The 16,628-nt window shown below is 40.5% G+C and overlaps 1 protein-coding gene across 7 annotated transcripts in view; it reads right to left on the bottom strand.

The window, feature by feature from the left end:
* Positions 1–504: 504 nt before the first annotated feature.
* Positions 505–16,628, bottom strand: part of LOC123765800 (cysteine-rich motor neuron 1 protein) — a 141,731-nt gene continuing 125,607 nt past the window's right edge. For all 7 annotated transcript variants that reach the window (XM_045754558.2, XM_069337130.1, XM_045754560.2 and 4 more), the window contains one exon: positions 505–15,583. In XM_045754558.2, coding sequence (XP_045610514.1) covers positions 15,381–15,583 — 203 coding nt within the window. In that variant the 3' untranslated portion in view covers positions 505–15,380. The remainder of the gene's footprint in view (positions 15,584–16,628) is intronic.

The raw sequence follows: 16,628 nt of genomic DNA, 5'->3' as shown, positions 1-16,628 counted from the left end.
AACTGCGCACCACAGCTTTGTACGTGTGGCAGTACCACACAAGATTTAAACGTCCCGCAGGTTAGAGGGGGCACCCATACGCTGCCCAGGGGTGATAGTAAACAGACGTATCCAACAAAGTCACGGAATGAACACTCCAGCCTCTTGACAAATCCAAACAATGTGCCGTGAATCTGTGACATCACAGGATAAAAGGCACTAGAGTGGTGGACCAAGTGGATGTCTGTACAAAATATATCTTACCTGAATGTTACTTGAAAAATTACCGACACTTAACTTCGGAAATACCGGAGCTCCAGAAATAACGACCAGGGTACAGCCCCATATAGGCCGTTAAATCGAGTGGATACTGTATTTCCTTGCAGCTTTCAAGCTTTTTTTTCCAGCTTCTACCCATGCCTTTGTTTTGATTTTAGAGGATGGACCAAGATCGACTAAGAGGAGTCATAAGAGTAGTGCTGGTGCCAGAGCTGCTACACTAATGCCAGGGAAGTAAGATACTCATGACAATGGGAATTTATTTAGTTTCTTACATGGATTTGTATATAAAATATAATGAGAAATTAAATATTTACATAAATTTATCTACCACTTCAAAATATGAAACAAATGTATAAATATATACTGATATATGTATGTGCATGCATATGTATGTATACAGTATTTTATGTGTGTGTAATTACCTGTGTGTGTACATATATATATGAGCATGCATATAACCATCAGGAAATAGGAAGAAAACTCAAACACCTCCATTACAAATCACATCATCTGAAAAGCACACACGATGTTATTTATGTTGATGGAAATGTTCTAGTTACCATGTTTATCTTTTGAGATATACTGTAACTGCATGTTCAGGGAGGCACATGCATGCACAGCTGTGCACGTGCACACGCAGCGACACGGAAACAGGGGCTGAGGTGGGTGGATATGTGCACATGCACATATGCGCACACATACACATACTAAATAGTAACAGGCATCAACAAAATTGGTAAAGAAGAATTCAAGACATGGAACTTCAAGAGCAAGAGGTCATAGATTTAAGCTATTTAAGCAAAACTGCCAAAAAATATTAGAAAATTCCATTTTTGCAAACAGACTGGTAGATGGTTAGAAAAAGTGAGGTGGTGGAGGTCAAAACCAACAGTGGTTTCAAAGCGTTATTTGACTGGGAAGTGCTGGGAAGACGGGTCACCACGAGCGTAGCTTTCATCCTGTAACTACACTTAGGTAATTACACACAACACACACACACACACACACACACACACACACACACACACATTTGTTATATGACAAGAGTGCTGGGAAGACGGGACACCACGAGCGTAGCTCTCATCCTGTAACTACACTTAGGTAATTACACACACAGGTAAAAACCATCAGTAGTTTCAAAGCGTTATATGACAAAAAGTACTGAGAAGACGGGACACAAGCATAGCTCTTCATCCTGTAACTATACTTAGGTAGTTACATGCAAACACACACACAAGACAGCAAGTCACTGTGAGGGAAGAGATCTCAGATTGGCGGATTACCTCAGAGTACAATACTGTACTCGGATCTGTTCTATTTCCAATTGTGTTTATTTAACTGATCTTTGCTGATGATGCAAAAAAATATGAGAAGGAATAAATCTAAGGACGATAGCAAGAAACTATATGATAACCTGGACAAACTGAAAGAATAAGAGGATAGTTCAATAAACGACTACTAGAGTTTAACTCTAATAAGTGCATAGTAATGAAACAAAGAGTAGGGAACAGAAGGCCAGACACAAGTAAATGAAATAGTATATGAAATCATTCAAGAATTGGGCAGAGAGCGACCTGGGGATGATATCACACTGAACCTGTCTCCTGAAATATGTGGCTCCAGCATGGAGTCTCTATTTAGTTAAACACAAGATGAAGTATCTAGACGAGTCACAGACATATTAGAAAGAATTTTGTCAGTGTCAGAATAGTGAACAAATGGAATGCACTAAGAAGTGAAGTGGTGGTGACAGACTCCATACTCAATTTCAAATGCAGATGTTATTAAAGTCCAGTAGGCTCAAAAACCTGTACATCAGACAACTGAAAGTCGAGAGGTGGAACCAGAGAGAGTAAGCTCTATCCCTGCAAACACAATTAGGAGAGTAATCTCCTGGTCTATAATATTATAATTAGGTACAGTACTCTGTTTCTGCATGAAGTATTGTTTTCAGTGGACATCCCTCATATATAATATACTGTAATATTATAAGCATATATCAACCACTTGAACAGAAAAGATATTTTCATCTGAGCATACTTTTGGGAGTAATTCCCTTGGCCAGGTGAGATGAGGAAAATCTTTCCTGATGTCTGACGAAGGAACTTACTCCCGCAATCATGTTCAGATGAAAATATCTTTTCCGTTCAAGTAGTTGATTTGCATTTTTGTTTTTTTGAGGATCGGCATTGTGATCTTTGTGCTCATTCATATTTTATATATATATATATATATATATATATATATATATATATATATATATATATATATATATATATATATATATATATATATATATTATATATATTATATAGTGTGTGTAATGATATCATGTACAGTGTTATTAATAAAGTAGTTACTGCATGTGGTACTTTTAATGCCAGAACTTTCATGTACAAGCCTTCCATGATACTAACAATACTCTGGCAAAATATGACCAATGGTAGATATTATACACTTCCTTGTTCTCATTTAGTATATTGTGAGACACCTTATATTACTTAGCAACAGATCCAACCCTCCAAACAGACTGATGGTCACCTAACTAATGCAGTCATTTTCACAAACTCTTCCTCCATTATACATTTTAGATTTCTACATAAAATTAAGATTAAAAAAATATGAATTACTTAAATTCAAAATATTCTATTTTGTATACAGTTTGATATACGTAGTAGAAAGTAAACACTTGTGTTTGCTTTCAAAATTTTAGCACATGCAAATTTGTCAATGATAGGTTTATACAATGTGGTACTTGCTTGGGTAGTCAACAAGTATTGTAAAGGTTCTCAAGGAACTGAGGATGCATGTAACTGAATTTTCATCAGAAAGTTTTAGCACTGTACCTAATGGGTTAGATATGTAGAGTTCTATGGTCACACCACTATATGTATTGTATAACTGTACAAAATAGATTTTTTGTATACAAACCTTAATGCATACATAATTATTACCCTGCTTCTCACTTTCATGGGGCAGGAATCGGCCGAGAGAAATAAAGGCTAATAATATAGTAAGAAAAAGTTATAGCTTTTAAATAGTAACAATTAAAAATAATCACTCATCAATTCATCATATCATCCACAATACAACACATATCATGGATAAACAAGAACTATTACACCCCACAAGTCATCCACAGCAGCAACCCACCACTGGATCAGCAAATATCACCATTGAAAATTGGATGCATTTCTCAAGGAATAAAAAAAAGGCATGGAGCATCATTGGTTGTGCGTAGGACTGTACACTTAAGATCAAATGGTAAAATTTTTTTGGGAAAGTCCCTTGTAGCTCCCTGAAGCTAGCATCTCCAATGAGTGTAATTACCTAAGTTGTAATTACTAAATTACCACATTATAATAATCCAAGTGTGTTATCTACTAGGTGCCATCAGTCACGGAGCTCTCTGGCCTACCGGGTACCAGAGCCAAACCCCCCTCACAGAGGTTGGGGAGAGACTGTGAGAGGACCCAAAAAGTCTTCTCACAGAGGCACAGGAAGATGTGGCATTTATATATAAGTTATTAATATATGCCAACACCAAGGGAAGCACTCAGAAAGTCAGTGAGATAAAATTAACAACAGCTGGCTGCTTCTGATACCTGCAGACTTGAAAACAGCCATAGAATTTTCCAAACTATGTAAACAATTACCGGAAAAGTTATAATACAGTGCACGCTCGTTCGGCCCACCCTTTACCTTGTTTGGAGGGAGGAGGGGGGCCAGGACATGACTCACAGGCCACTTCACCGTCACACACTGTTGGGTGTATATGGTCGCTCTGACCCTTAATGTTACTCTTGGTTTTTACTTTGCCTTCCTGTTCCTGGGTTTGGGGGCCTCTTGGGTGTCCCCATCGCTAGCCTCGCTTCTTGCAAGATGAAGGTTGTTAGTCGTCTGTGCTACAAGGCAACATTCATTCTGCCTGTCGAGTTGGTGACACTTTCAAATCTTAGTCATGGGGGGTGTGTTCCCACCATGTTACTCTCCTTTTTAACCCTCGTATTGGTGTTTGGGCTTTTCAGACAGCATCCACTCTTTGTATTGGGTCTAGGTTGTGTGCCTGTTTGGAAGCCCCAGAGCTGCCCTGGTTCATTTTTTAACTCCTGGGTTGAAGGGTGTTGGTCTCTTCACCCTTGGCTCTGACCATGCCTCCTCTTCCCTCTCCATCGGGTGTGGTTTGCTTTCCTTCCGGTCCCACCACCCCTGGCCCCCTTTCTTTGAGGCCTCTTCCCTGGACTCTGCCAAGCTTTCCTAGGCAGTGGGTATAACAGGCTCTGCCCCAGGGCAGAGATTTCTGACTTCACTGATTTCCAGGGCTACGGAATTGAATTGAACTATCAGGGGAAAGCGCCAAGCCATTACGACTATTTAGCACATGGAAGGGATCAGGATAACCACTTGGATGGTCAGGGATTGAATGCCAACCTGCACGAAGCGAGACCGTCGCTCTACCATCCAGCCCAAGTGGGCTACAGAGAAAGTTGGTGTTAGATCCGCCATCTCCTTTCAGCCTTCGTCGTTTCTAGGAATTCTGCAGAGGGTCACGGAGTGTTTTTTTTTAAATCCCCTTGCCTCCCAGATTTGCCTCTTGGTGCCTATCAGTATGCCAAGATGTTCTTCCGGTACCTTCCTCGTGGGTTTTCCCGTGGGATGCTCTTGGGGCATTTTTTCCATCCCTCTTGGGTGCATTGTGAGGTTCTGGAGTCTTCCTGACTAACAGGTAACCTTTCTGTTTTCTTTAACCCCTTGCAGGTTCAGCTGGCCCTGCTCACTTGAATGGTGCGAGGTTGAATGTGTTTCAGGTGTTTTGGGGGCCTATTTTTTGGTCCCATTCTCGCTGTCTGTATACCCCGCTCTCCCCAAGTCTGTTGGAGCACTTCCGCTTTTGTAAATATTTCTTGTTCTCTTTGTCAGTTGTCGTGGCTGGCTTTTCTTCACTTGGGCTCTGTTGTGTATTTTCCAGGTCTCTTTGAGCTGCATTCTGCTTGGCTGATGGTGATTGTGGGTGCGGTCAGATGTAGTTCTCTTACAGGGCTCTTGGCCTTGGCACTGTAGACAGCTCTTCTGTGGGATGCAGTGGGTACATTCTTCTCTGTGCGGCTCAAATGTCGGCTAGCTGTGCTGGTTCCTCCTCTGGATTCAGTTTGGGCCCTCACCCTGTTGCGGTGGCTCTTCTCTGGTCTTCTGCTGCTGGGCCCTGTCATCTTATTCAGGGCCTTCTTTTCAGCGTGAGGCAGTCTGGGCCAGCAAGGGGTGTGCCTGATGTTGGTCAAGGTAGGCCATCTGTAGCTGGTGGCCAGATCATGAGCGACTCCTGTGTCTGCCTCACCACATGTGGTTTGGGTTGTGGTGGCCTATCTTTGTCTCTAGTGTGTTTGGGTTTTGGCCTGCCTCAACAACTGGCTGTGGGGGTCGCTTCAGTCCCTGCCTATTTGGAGCTGGGTTCTACATGTGGCTCTTCTTTTGAGTTTTCGGAGTTGACTCTCCATGCCATTCATGTCCAGTGTGTATCCAATGTCCTTGGCGACAGTTCTTCCTGTCTCCATGGAATGGTCCGTCGATGCCATTTCCTTCCTCTGGCTCTGCGAGACATTTGGTTGCCCGGACATGAACCTCTTTGCGTCGGCTTGGTCCTGGCGTCTTCCTCTTTACACGGCACCATTCCCCGATTGTGAGACCCCTCACAGTAGACACCTGGGTTCAGCTGGACGGGTCAAGGTGGGGGTTTTGTAAGTTTTCACCTGGTTCAGCTGTTGCTCCAGGTCCTTGTGCAGTTGGAGTCCTATGAGGGAAAGGTGATCCTTCTGGTTTCTTGGTGGCTGACCCAGCTTTAGTTTCTGGCACTGCTTGCTTGGTGTCCGAATATGGTAATTTTCCGCTGCTCCGCCTTTGCTGAGGGTTGGTCCAGCAGGGTTGTTGATTTGTGGAACCAATTATCGCATAACGTGGAGGAGATAGAGTCCCTTGATTGTTTCAAGCTTGGGTTGGACATGTATATGAATGGGATTGGGTGGTTATAAATAGGAGCTGCCTTATAAGTATGAGGGCCAATAGGCCTTCTGCAGTTACCTTTATTCTTATATAATGTGCCACACTGGTTCGAACTTTGCCTCAGCTCTTCACGTCTGGTGGTTCTGACATAAGTGTATCGGCCTCCTCGAGGCGATCGTGTGGTTTTGTTGAGGTGTCCCACCTGCAGTCTTCTTCAGGGCAGCAGTGTGTGGTATTAGTTACCTACCTAGATTTTGTAGATTCCAGGGATCACCATCCCCACAGCCCAGTCTCCAATCAGGCCTCCACCTCTCTCGAGTGATTCACCACTCTCCTTTCCCTTTGCTGTTCTTCATTTTGTCTGGTTCCTTCTCTTTTCTCTTTTAGCCTCTCTTGGTCAGCATCTTATGCCTCCTCTGTCACCTTGTGTTCTTTGTTCCTGCTGTGCTGGCAGGGTTGACACTTTCTCGGCTCTGTTTTGCAGGCTGTTTTTGTGTGTTGTTTACCACAGGGGCCTGCATTGTGCCATCTGTGCTGTCGTAGGCCCACATTTCTTCTTTTCCACTCAGTGTTGGTGTCCCCCTTCCATTTGGCTTGTATCCAGTTATTGGTTCATGAGCTTGGCGCTCTCCTCCGGCTCCAGTTCTTGGCCTTTCACCCTGTTGGGCTGTTTCCTTGTTGCTGCTGGCCCGTTCTTTTCTGGCCGAGATTGGGTCGGTTGGCCTTCAGAAGTGTCCTTGCTACTTTGAGGTTTGTTGGTGTGGCTGCGGGTGCTTTTCCCTGTTCTCAGGATGCAGTTTCTGCCACACACTTTTTCCTACATGTTCTGCCTCGGTGGGTGCCTTTTGAGTTGTTCTGGTCTTCCTGGGTCCCTGGTTCTGGGGTTTTCCTTTTCAGGTTGTTTGCAGTGTTTTCCTTGCTTGCCAGCCTGTAGTCTTTTTCTCGTACCTGTTGGGTTCAGGAGTTTGCTGTTTTTCTGCGGTTCCCCACATCCCTGTCCTGGGCTAGTTTAGGCACAGGGGTTTTGTGGGTCATACAGGGTGCTGGCGGCCCATGCTTGGAAACTGTTCCCGGGTCTCATTACCCCAATATGGTCTTGGGCTGGCTTTCTAGGTTGGTGGTCTTGGTCTTTGTTTTGATTCCGGCTGCGCTCCCTCCTTGGAGTGTGCCCATTTCTTCATTCTCCATGGGTAGTTAGCTTCAGGAAGCCACAAAGGCTTCAGAAAACCAGTCTTGAATATAATGAAACCAATTTCTGGGTGAGCTGTGGTTACTCCCCGACATCCTCTCCCTCAGGAAGATGGGTTCTTACATCATTCATTGAACTGACGGCAGAGTGGCCTGCTTCCCTCCTCCCTCACCTCCCCACAAAGAGGAGGAGGGTGGGACAAATAAGCGGGCACTGGGTTCTAACTTTTTCGGTCATTGTTACATTGTGCGGGGAGTTCTATGGCTGTTTTGGAGTCTGCAGGTATAGGAAGCCGCCAGCTGTGGTTTGTTTTGTCCCCCTAACTTTCTGGGTGCTTCCCTTGGTGGTGGCGTAAATGAATTATATATATATGCCACAGATGCCGTGCAGTCTCTCTGCCACAGGTCCTTCTGTTGGGACCAGGTTCTGGCTCTGGTACCCGGTAGGCCAGAGAACTCCATGACTGACGGCACCTAGTAGATAACACATACATCAGAGTCGCTAGTTTCAGCAACTTCCAGGGGGCTCGCCCAGAAATTTGCCTTTCATTACATTCAACACTGGTTTTTTCAGTCAACTCATGAGAATATAGTAAATAATGGCAGCATTATAAGTTATAAGGTACTTTATCAAATTTATACATATATTTTGTGCCAAAGTAACTAGTTTCTCTTTTAAGCCGATAAACAATAAGTATAAATTGTTTGATATGCCGACAGTGATGGCAGCAACCACCCTGACTCGTATAGGCAGTCAACACAATATTTAAGCCTGGCTTCTCACTTCATGGATATAAACACTATGTTTATGAGATTCACCACCTCAACCTTCCAACTCTGAGTTTAATTTAAAAAGAAGAATTTTATGAATGTTTAATGATTTTGGGATAGCCTTTAAGAGAAGGGAATTCTGTTTCCTCATAATACAAACATATTACTATATTCTTAAATTTGTTGCAGAGTTATAAGACAAGAATGAAAATAAGACTAGTTGTAGCAAGAATAAACCTATACCCAAGTAAGTCATTATAAAACAAAGTGCTAAACTAGCCTATACCCAAGAGTGCTAGTGAAATAACTTGACCACGCAGAACTTTATATATATACGTACACTGAGAAACTCGGAATAAAAATACTAAATAATAAAAAATACACGTTATATAAATACATACAAACTATATGTGTGCAACAAAAATATCCTGCTTTCTCCTTCATTCTTTTTAGAATTATTCACTAGGCAAAATACAATATACTGCTCAGTATCCTGTACAGTATACTGTTCAGTATCCTATATAGTATACTGTTACAATGCAGTACTATACTGTAGAGTAGCAGTATATTATAGAGTAAAAGTATGCTGTAAAGTATACCTTAAACTCACATTTCTTTGATGGTTTACAATTCTTTATACGCTGATACAAAGGTACTCTAAATCATTCCCCATGTTTGTATTGAAACCATCATCATTGTAGATAGAATTTATTCCAGCTGTATTTGTTAGAGAAGCACTGTCTTTGTAGTTCAGGCTACACCCTCTGCCTGAGGAAGCACATGCTGCTGTTCATCTTATACTGTGGTTTCTTGAACCTGAAGTTATTGCCTCCTTGTAGGAGTCTTGTTGGACATTAAAAAAGTGGGTTGGATTAACAAGATGTGCTCTATTATCATAATACAAGACTTTAATAATATTAAGTTATATAAAGTCATACTATTTTGTTTATAGCTGTGCCACATGTATTTATATTTCTTATAAAACTGAACTTTTTCTATTAAAGAATAGAAAAAAATCATCCCAGAATATGGCTAACTCATTCCAGGAAAGGCTGATGGCCTTACAATTAACAACTCTGCCAATCAGATACATCAGAGCTCATTACATTGAAACCTTGAAAATACTGAATAAGTTAGAAGACGTTAATCGAGAACACATCTTTTAAAAGATCCAATGTGACTTGCACAATGGGCAACAGTTACAAGATCAACAAACCACACTGCAGGAGAACCAACAGGAAGGGGCTTCTTCCCCCTCACATGGAAGTAATCTCCCAGAATCTTGTACACACCACAGCTATAAATATCACGCCAGTGCTTGAGACCAAACTCCAGCTGGAGAAAATCCTGAGGAATAACGGGGATGACTTTCCACAAGCCACTAGCTTCCAATTCCCATCTAAGTCACTTGAAATAGTGTCCTTAAATATATACAAGTACAGTATCTCAAAATAAATTATAGGTTTTTAAGAATCAGCCTTGGTGGTAGAGGAACTATGATACAAATATGAACATCCTTATAGCCAAAGAACTCGACTGATGTTTGATTATGAAATAATTTATCAAAGAAATGGGTATCCTATCACAGTTATGACATTATATGTCACTATTCTCTATTCACTCAACCCTTACAGTGCCCCTCAAATCTGCTCTATAAATGTATTCTCCTAAACCAATAGCAATACTCAAATATAATATGTACAATATAAGCATTAACAACTAATTGTGGTTCACGACAATCCTGCAATATTCGAGGATTTTATCATTCATTCATTTTCATTATATCACCAAGATATTAATTGATTGTAAATCTCATCTCATAGCCAGTATATGCTTACATTTCAGTATTTTAGTTACTCCACTGTTCATTATCACTGCCAACTGTTAATGGGTTCCTTTAAATACTTCTTTAATAATATTTGGAAACAACCTGGTGATGCCCCCTGGTGATATTTAGAGCACTATCATTTAGTAATAGTGATGTCTTATGAACAAATCCACAAGGGCAGTGACGAGGATTCGAACCTGTGTCTGGGAGCATCCCAGACACTGCCTTAATCGACTAAGCCTTAATCTTGTCACTGCCCTTGTGGATTTGTTCATTTGATGCATCACGTTAGTGTGATCTCTGTGTGTGATAGTGATGTCTTAATAACTCGAGTGACACTCAGCAGTCACTTACACGTATCATTCCTCGGTGACAACCATCGCCACCACCATCACAGTCTGGGCTTGGTTGTCACACTAGTATTGCAGTATTATTGTAACCTCTCCTCCCGTATCACGTGTGGGTATACCTTCTCACCACAGCTATAAATTAAATTAAACCCCTTAATCATTTCATTAATCACAAACACAAATCTTTGTATCGAACCAGTTATTGCTATTTGTATTTACATTCATTTAAATGTAATTGAAAGGAGAAGGAAGGAAAACTTTTAACTACTATATATATAATGCAAAATAATGGCTTGATTAACACATGTAATTCCATATACTTAAGACTTCAAGATTTACTGGCAAATACTAAGATTCCTAATATATATATATATATATATATATATATATATATATATATATATATATATATATATATGTCGTACCTAGTAGCCAGAACTCACTTCTGAGCCTACTATGCAAGGCCTGATTTGCCTAATAAGCCTAGTTTTCATGATTTAATGTTTTTTCGACAACCTAACCTACCTAACCTAACCTAACCTAACTTTTTCGGCTACATAACCCAACCTAACCTATAGAGATAGGTTAGGTTAGGTTAGGTAGGGTTGGTTAGGTTCGGTCATATATCTACTTTAATTTTAACTCAATGAACAAAAATTGACCTCATACATTATGAAATGGGTAGCTTTATCATTTCATAAGAAAAAATTTAGAGAAAATATATTAATTCAGGAAAACTTGGCTTGTTAGGCAAATCGGGCCATGCATAGTAGGCTGAGAAGTGAGTTCTGGCTACTAGGTACGACATATATATATATATATATATATATATATATATATATATATATATATATATATATATATATATAAAATGTTGTACCTAATAGCCAGAACACACTACTTGGCCTACTATGCAAAGACCAATGTGCCTAATAACCCGAGTTTTCCTGAAGTTATATATGTTTCTAAAAAAATTCTTATGAAATGATAAAGCTTTCCATTATATTATATATGATTTAATTTTGTTTGAGTTAAACGTAGAAATATGACCAAACCTAACCTAACCTAAACTAACATACCTAAGTCCGTAATTTGTGTTCTTAATATTATTAATCCAAATAAATTCAGATATTAATTCAAATCCAATAAATTAATCCAGGTGTATCCATTACTATTACAGCTAAGCCACACTGACTGTACAAAAAAAAAAATTGGAAGTCGTCTGACCCTTAACCCAATTCCTGATAGCTCTTCAAATCCCTTCATCATATGTATGATAATGAAGTGTATATATGAAGTATCTGAGCCTAAAATGGTCACCAAGGAATTTTGGTGGACGTCAGGAATAGGGTTAAGGGTCAGATGACTTCCAATTCTTTATTACTGTCAGTGTAGCCAAGCGGTAACAGTACTGGACATGCCAAGGGACAGGGAGCCCTGGCTGTCTGGGTTCGAATCCTTCAGGGGTAAAGAGTTTTCTGATGCATGTTAGCTTAGGAACCATTCAAGCTTGATGCGTGCACACACACACACACACACATATATATATATTATATTATATGATAGGGAAGGGAGTACCACTTCTGGCTGGAAGAAGGGGACCATTAGCCTCGGAGGAAACCACACATAACGCATTAGAGGATTATATGATTATATATAATATTATATATATTTATATATATATTATATTTTACACACACACTAACTAAATATAAATATATATATATATATATATATATATATATATATATATATATATATATATATATATATATATATATATATATATATATATATATGTGTGTGTGTGGGGAAAAACCACATGTGAAAAATAGAGAATGCTAAACGCGTTTTCGACTCAATTCGCCTTCATCAGAGATTTTAGAATGAAGAAGAAAACGTGGATGGCAACCTTATATCCGTCAGGGCAGGTCTCCTGACCACCAAAAAGAATCTCCCAAGTCTTAGCCACAAATAAAAAGCTTGTTGGTATTACCATATTTTGATGAACTAGTATATCTTGCCCCAGCCCTGATAAACCTTAATATTAACCCAGTGTTCAAAAATAATAATACAGTTAAGTCCTTGTTAATTAAGAACTCGCACTCGTCTGTAGTAAGTTGTGTCTACTCCATCCCTTGTAATGATTGTGCATGTGTTTACATCAGCCAGACTGGTAAATCTCTCTTATGTTTAAAACAACATTAATACTCTATTTGTATAGTTCAGCACTCCAGTGCATTGTATTTACATTCCAGTATGTGATCATTCTATCGACTTCAGAGGGGCAAAATGTATTGTTAAAAGTAAGGGTTTCGTTGAACGAAATGTGATTGAGTCTGCTCTGATCAAACAATGTAACAACAGCCTTAATGTAAACCCTGGTATGTACAAATTAGATCCCAATATAGGCTTCAATATAATATAGCACGTCAATACAATATAGCATTCATTTAACCCCTTTTTCATCCCCCTTTTATCTGTGGGGATCCCCTTTCTTATTCTTGTATATAGGTTAATAGGCCTTTATTCTTATGTTTTTGGTGGTCAGGTGACCTGCCCTGGCGGATATAAGGTTGCCATCTACATTTTTTTCTTCATTCTAAACTGCTCTGATGAAGGCGAATTGAACCGAAAACACATTTAGCATTCTCTATTTTTCACATATGATTTTTCCGCATACTTGTATCAGTTTTATTGTGATCATTGATGCATATTATATATATATATATATATATATATATATATATATATATATATATATATATATATATATATATATATATATATATATTATATTTATATATTTATTTATTTATTTATTTATGTATGTATGCATGCATGTGCATGCATACATACATACGCAGACACACAATCATATAAGTATAAATGCCAGAGACAAAAATATATAACTTACCTTGCTACAAGCAGAAAAATGCATCATGTTTGCACTCAGTACAGCTAGCAGGACAAGGTGACTAGATACAACAGCTGATACTACTAAACTAATAGGCTTCCACAACCAAATATTGACACTAAACACACTGATCTTTCAAAGCTTGCCTGACAGTTTTTGGCCTTCAAAAACAAAATTTAAGGTCACTGAGAATGTCAAAAGTATGAGGTTTTAGTTTCTACAAGCTAACACCAAACAAAGTCCCAGAGTTGGGTCACAGCAATGCTAGGTCAAAATGATCATATTTTAGATATCATAGGCCAAAGTCAATAATAAAGCATGTAGTTTAAAGGTGTGGTCTTCTGTACTAACTGCGAGGAAACATTTCTTAATACTGTGCTTATTTACAATTGTGACTATGAACAGGTTATAATTAGAGGTTTCCAAGGAATAATGATTATTCAAAGAATCAGCATAATGATAGAACTGTCAGTAAATACAGCAGTCAATAAAATAGTCATTACCAGGGCCTCCAAAACCTATGAACCCCGTAGCAGGCCACAGGTCCATAAGAAACTTTTGCACATTTTTGACTTTGACAAATACTGTACAACAGTGCTCTAGTGCTGTCAAAGGTAAACAAGAAATTCTGTATGAATTATTAAACAGTAACAAGTGTGAAGTAAGTCTACTACCAATCTGGCCTGGATACTGTATTAGCTTCAAAGGCTCCTGTGGCACAGTGGTCTACGTTGTTCACTCACAATCGTGGGTCCCAGGTTCAATTCCCAGGCAGGACAGATGGCAGGGTATATTTCCTTTTATATGATGCATCTGTTCACCTAACAGTAAATAGATACCTGGGAGTTAGGTAACTTGTGGGTTGCATCCTGGGGAGGGTCAGTAGTTGGCCTAGGAGGAGACCTTGATTAACCTAAATACAGGCTTTCTGTCTCTGACAATGGAAATCAAGCCAAAGGCTATAGTCAGCAAGTATCAAAAGGAAGAACAAAGCCCAACGACCCCTAAAATGAGACTCTCCATAAGAGAGACCAACCCCTATAATGAGACACTAGGCCAAGACCAACCTCTATGAGAACAGCCAAAGAAGTTGCTTTACTGCACAGCGATATTTAAACTTTCCCTGCTATACATTGTCTAAATATTTGACATTGCCTATTATAGTAAGACTGGCTGTCAACTGCACGGTGTAAAATGCTTCTGGTTGGCCTATAAACACTCCTTCATGCTAAAACTTCCAGAAATTGACTTTTCTATGATATCTACTGTACTACAAAAAAGTATTTCTTTATAATATATTACTAATTACATATTTAATACAGTTGTGTTTCATAACTGTAATATCCATAACTGTATACCGGTACAAGACTACAGTATTATATACTGGTATATTTAACTTTAACTTGATGTTGGAAATTAAGTATATTGGCATATACTCAAATTATCACACATTTATGCACACTGAAGATGGTGCAAAATGATATAAATATCTCAATAATGTGATATATCGGTGAGTAAATGGTTGGAGCAGGACTAGTGGGCAAGATGGGTATCGGGGGTGCCGTAGTACGTGCGTTGAATTCCACCGCTCTGCTCCAAAGATTTTCTCGTGACATATTATTGCTGGTAATAATGTCCAGCGTTATCACCACTGCTGGGACAACACTCCAGCATGCACAACTGTTTCGTCTGCACTGAGCATTCCGTACAACGCATAATATCCACCACATTTTCAAAAAGAAAATGCATCTTAATACTACTGTAATTTCATTCTCCACACACTTGTTATGTCCAAAATTAGGTTTAGTAAATTTGATATCTATGGCACATAATTTTTTTGAATCTCTAAATAGAAAAAGTTAATGAAATGTATTCAGATTACATTGCTTTGTTAATTCACTTATTTAAAAACATCTACACATCCATTTTTCTGTATGTTCATTTAGGTTAATGTGATGGAGAAATACTGTACTCTATATATTAAATATTATTTTTCATATAATTTACATTATTCACAGTTCTTTCTGTCTTAGGTTGCTCAAATCTTTGATTCCTCTACCCATCTGGGTCACACGTGCCTCACATGGAACTGGTCATCAGGTGTCTTCACTGGCCTGAGTTTCTCGGTCTCGGCTGGTCTGTAGGCATTGATGTCGTACTTGTCCCTGTGGTACCTCCGCCAGTAGTAGAAGATTAGAGCGGCCACCAGCAGGAAGACTAGCACCAGCGGTACAATGGTGAGGCACAGCTGCGTCCACTCCACTGGTAGTGCTGTAGAATGGAACATAATGTTGATTCAGAAAAGTGGAAGTGGGGGAAATAGGGGGGGAAGGGGAGGGGAGGGTAGGTGGGGGGAGGAATAAAAGGGGAGGTGGGAGGGGGATAAGGTTGAAGTAGCCCCCTTCACACCCCATGTGTGGCTGCTTTCTGCTCCATGTGTGTGTGGGGGCTGCTTTACACCCCCCACATGTATGGGGGAGGGGGCTACCTCACTCCACATGTGTTTGGGGAGGCTACCTTACTTTACCTTATCTTACCTTGCGATGATTTCAGGGCTTAGCATCCCCACGGCACAGTCATCGACCAGGCCTCCTCGTTGCTGGACTGGTCAACCAGGCTGTTGGACGTGGCTGCTCGCAGCCTGATGTATGAATCACAGCCCGGTTGGTCAGGTATCCATTGGAGGTGTTTATCCAGTTCTCTCTTGAACACTGTGAGGGGTCGCCCAATTATGTCCCTTATGTGTAGTGGAAGCGTGTTGAACAGTCCCGGATCTCTGATGTTGATAGAGTTCTCTCTCAGAGTACTTATTGCACCTCTGCTCTTCAACGGGGGTATTCTGCACAGCCTGCCATGCCTCCTGGTCTCATGTGGTGGTATTTGGTGTGCGCAGGTTTGTGACCAACTTCATACCCCACATGGGTATGAGGTACCCCACCAATCAACATGTTTGATGGGGCTACCTCTGTGGATGCATTCGAGGGATGCCCCTTCCGGGGGGGGGGGTGGCGCAGGCATTCGAGTCTTGTCTCCCGGCCGAAGCTTCTGGGTCTGACCAGTGGGCCCCTTTCTTCCAGCTTCTATGGCTGCTCCGTCCTTGTCTTATGGGGTCAGTGCTTGGGGAGAGGACTCGGCCCTGGGTCCTGCTGTGAAGAACCTCGAGGCTGGGGAGGGGCTGACTTGGGGGCCTTGGGTCCCGCTGGACCCCGCCTGGGATTTTCTTACCTCTGAGCAGGGCTTGTTGTTACAAGGAGTGGGGTTTTCTTCCCCCCCCCCCCCTTCTGCGTACGAGTTGGATATGGTGTCGGCCCCTCCT

The sequence above is a fragment of the Procambarus clarkii genome, chromosome 37, assembly GCF_040958095.1.
Source record: "Procambarus clarkii isolate CNS0578487 chromosome 37, FALCON_Pclarkii_2.0, whole genome shotgun sequence".
Taxonomy (NCBI): domain Eukaryota; kingdom Metazoa; phylum Arthropoda; class Malacostraca; order Decapoda; family Cambaridae; genus Procambarus; species Procambarus clarkii.
The sequence above is the reverse complement of the archived record's forward strand: the minus strand, read 5'-3'. Positions and strand labels throughout refer to the sequence as shown.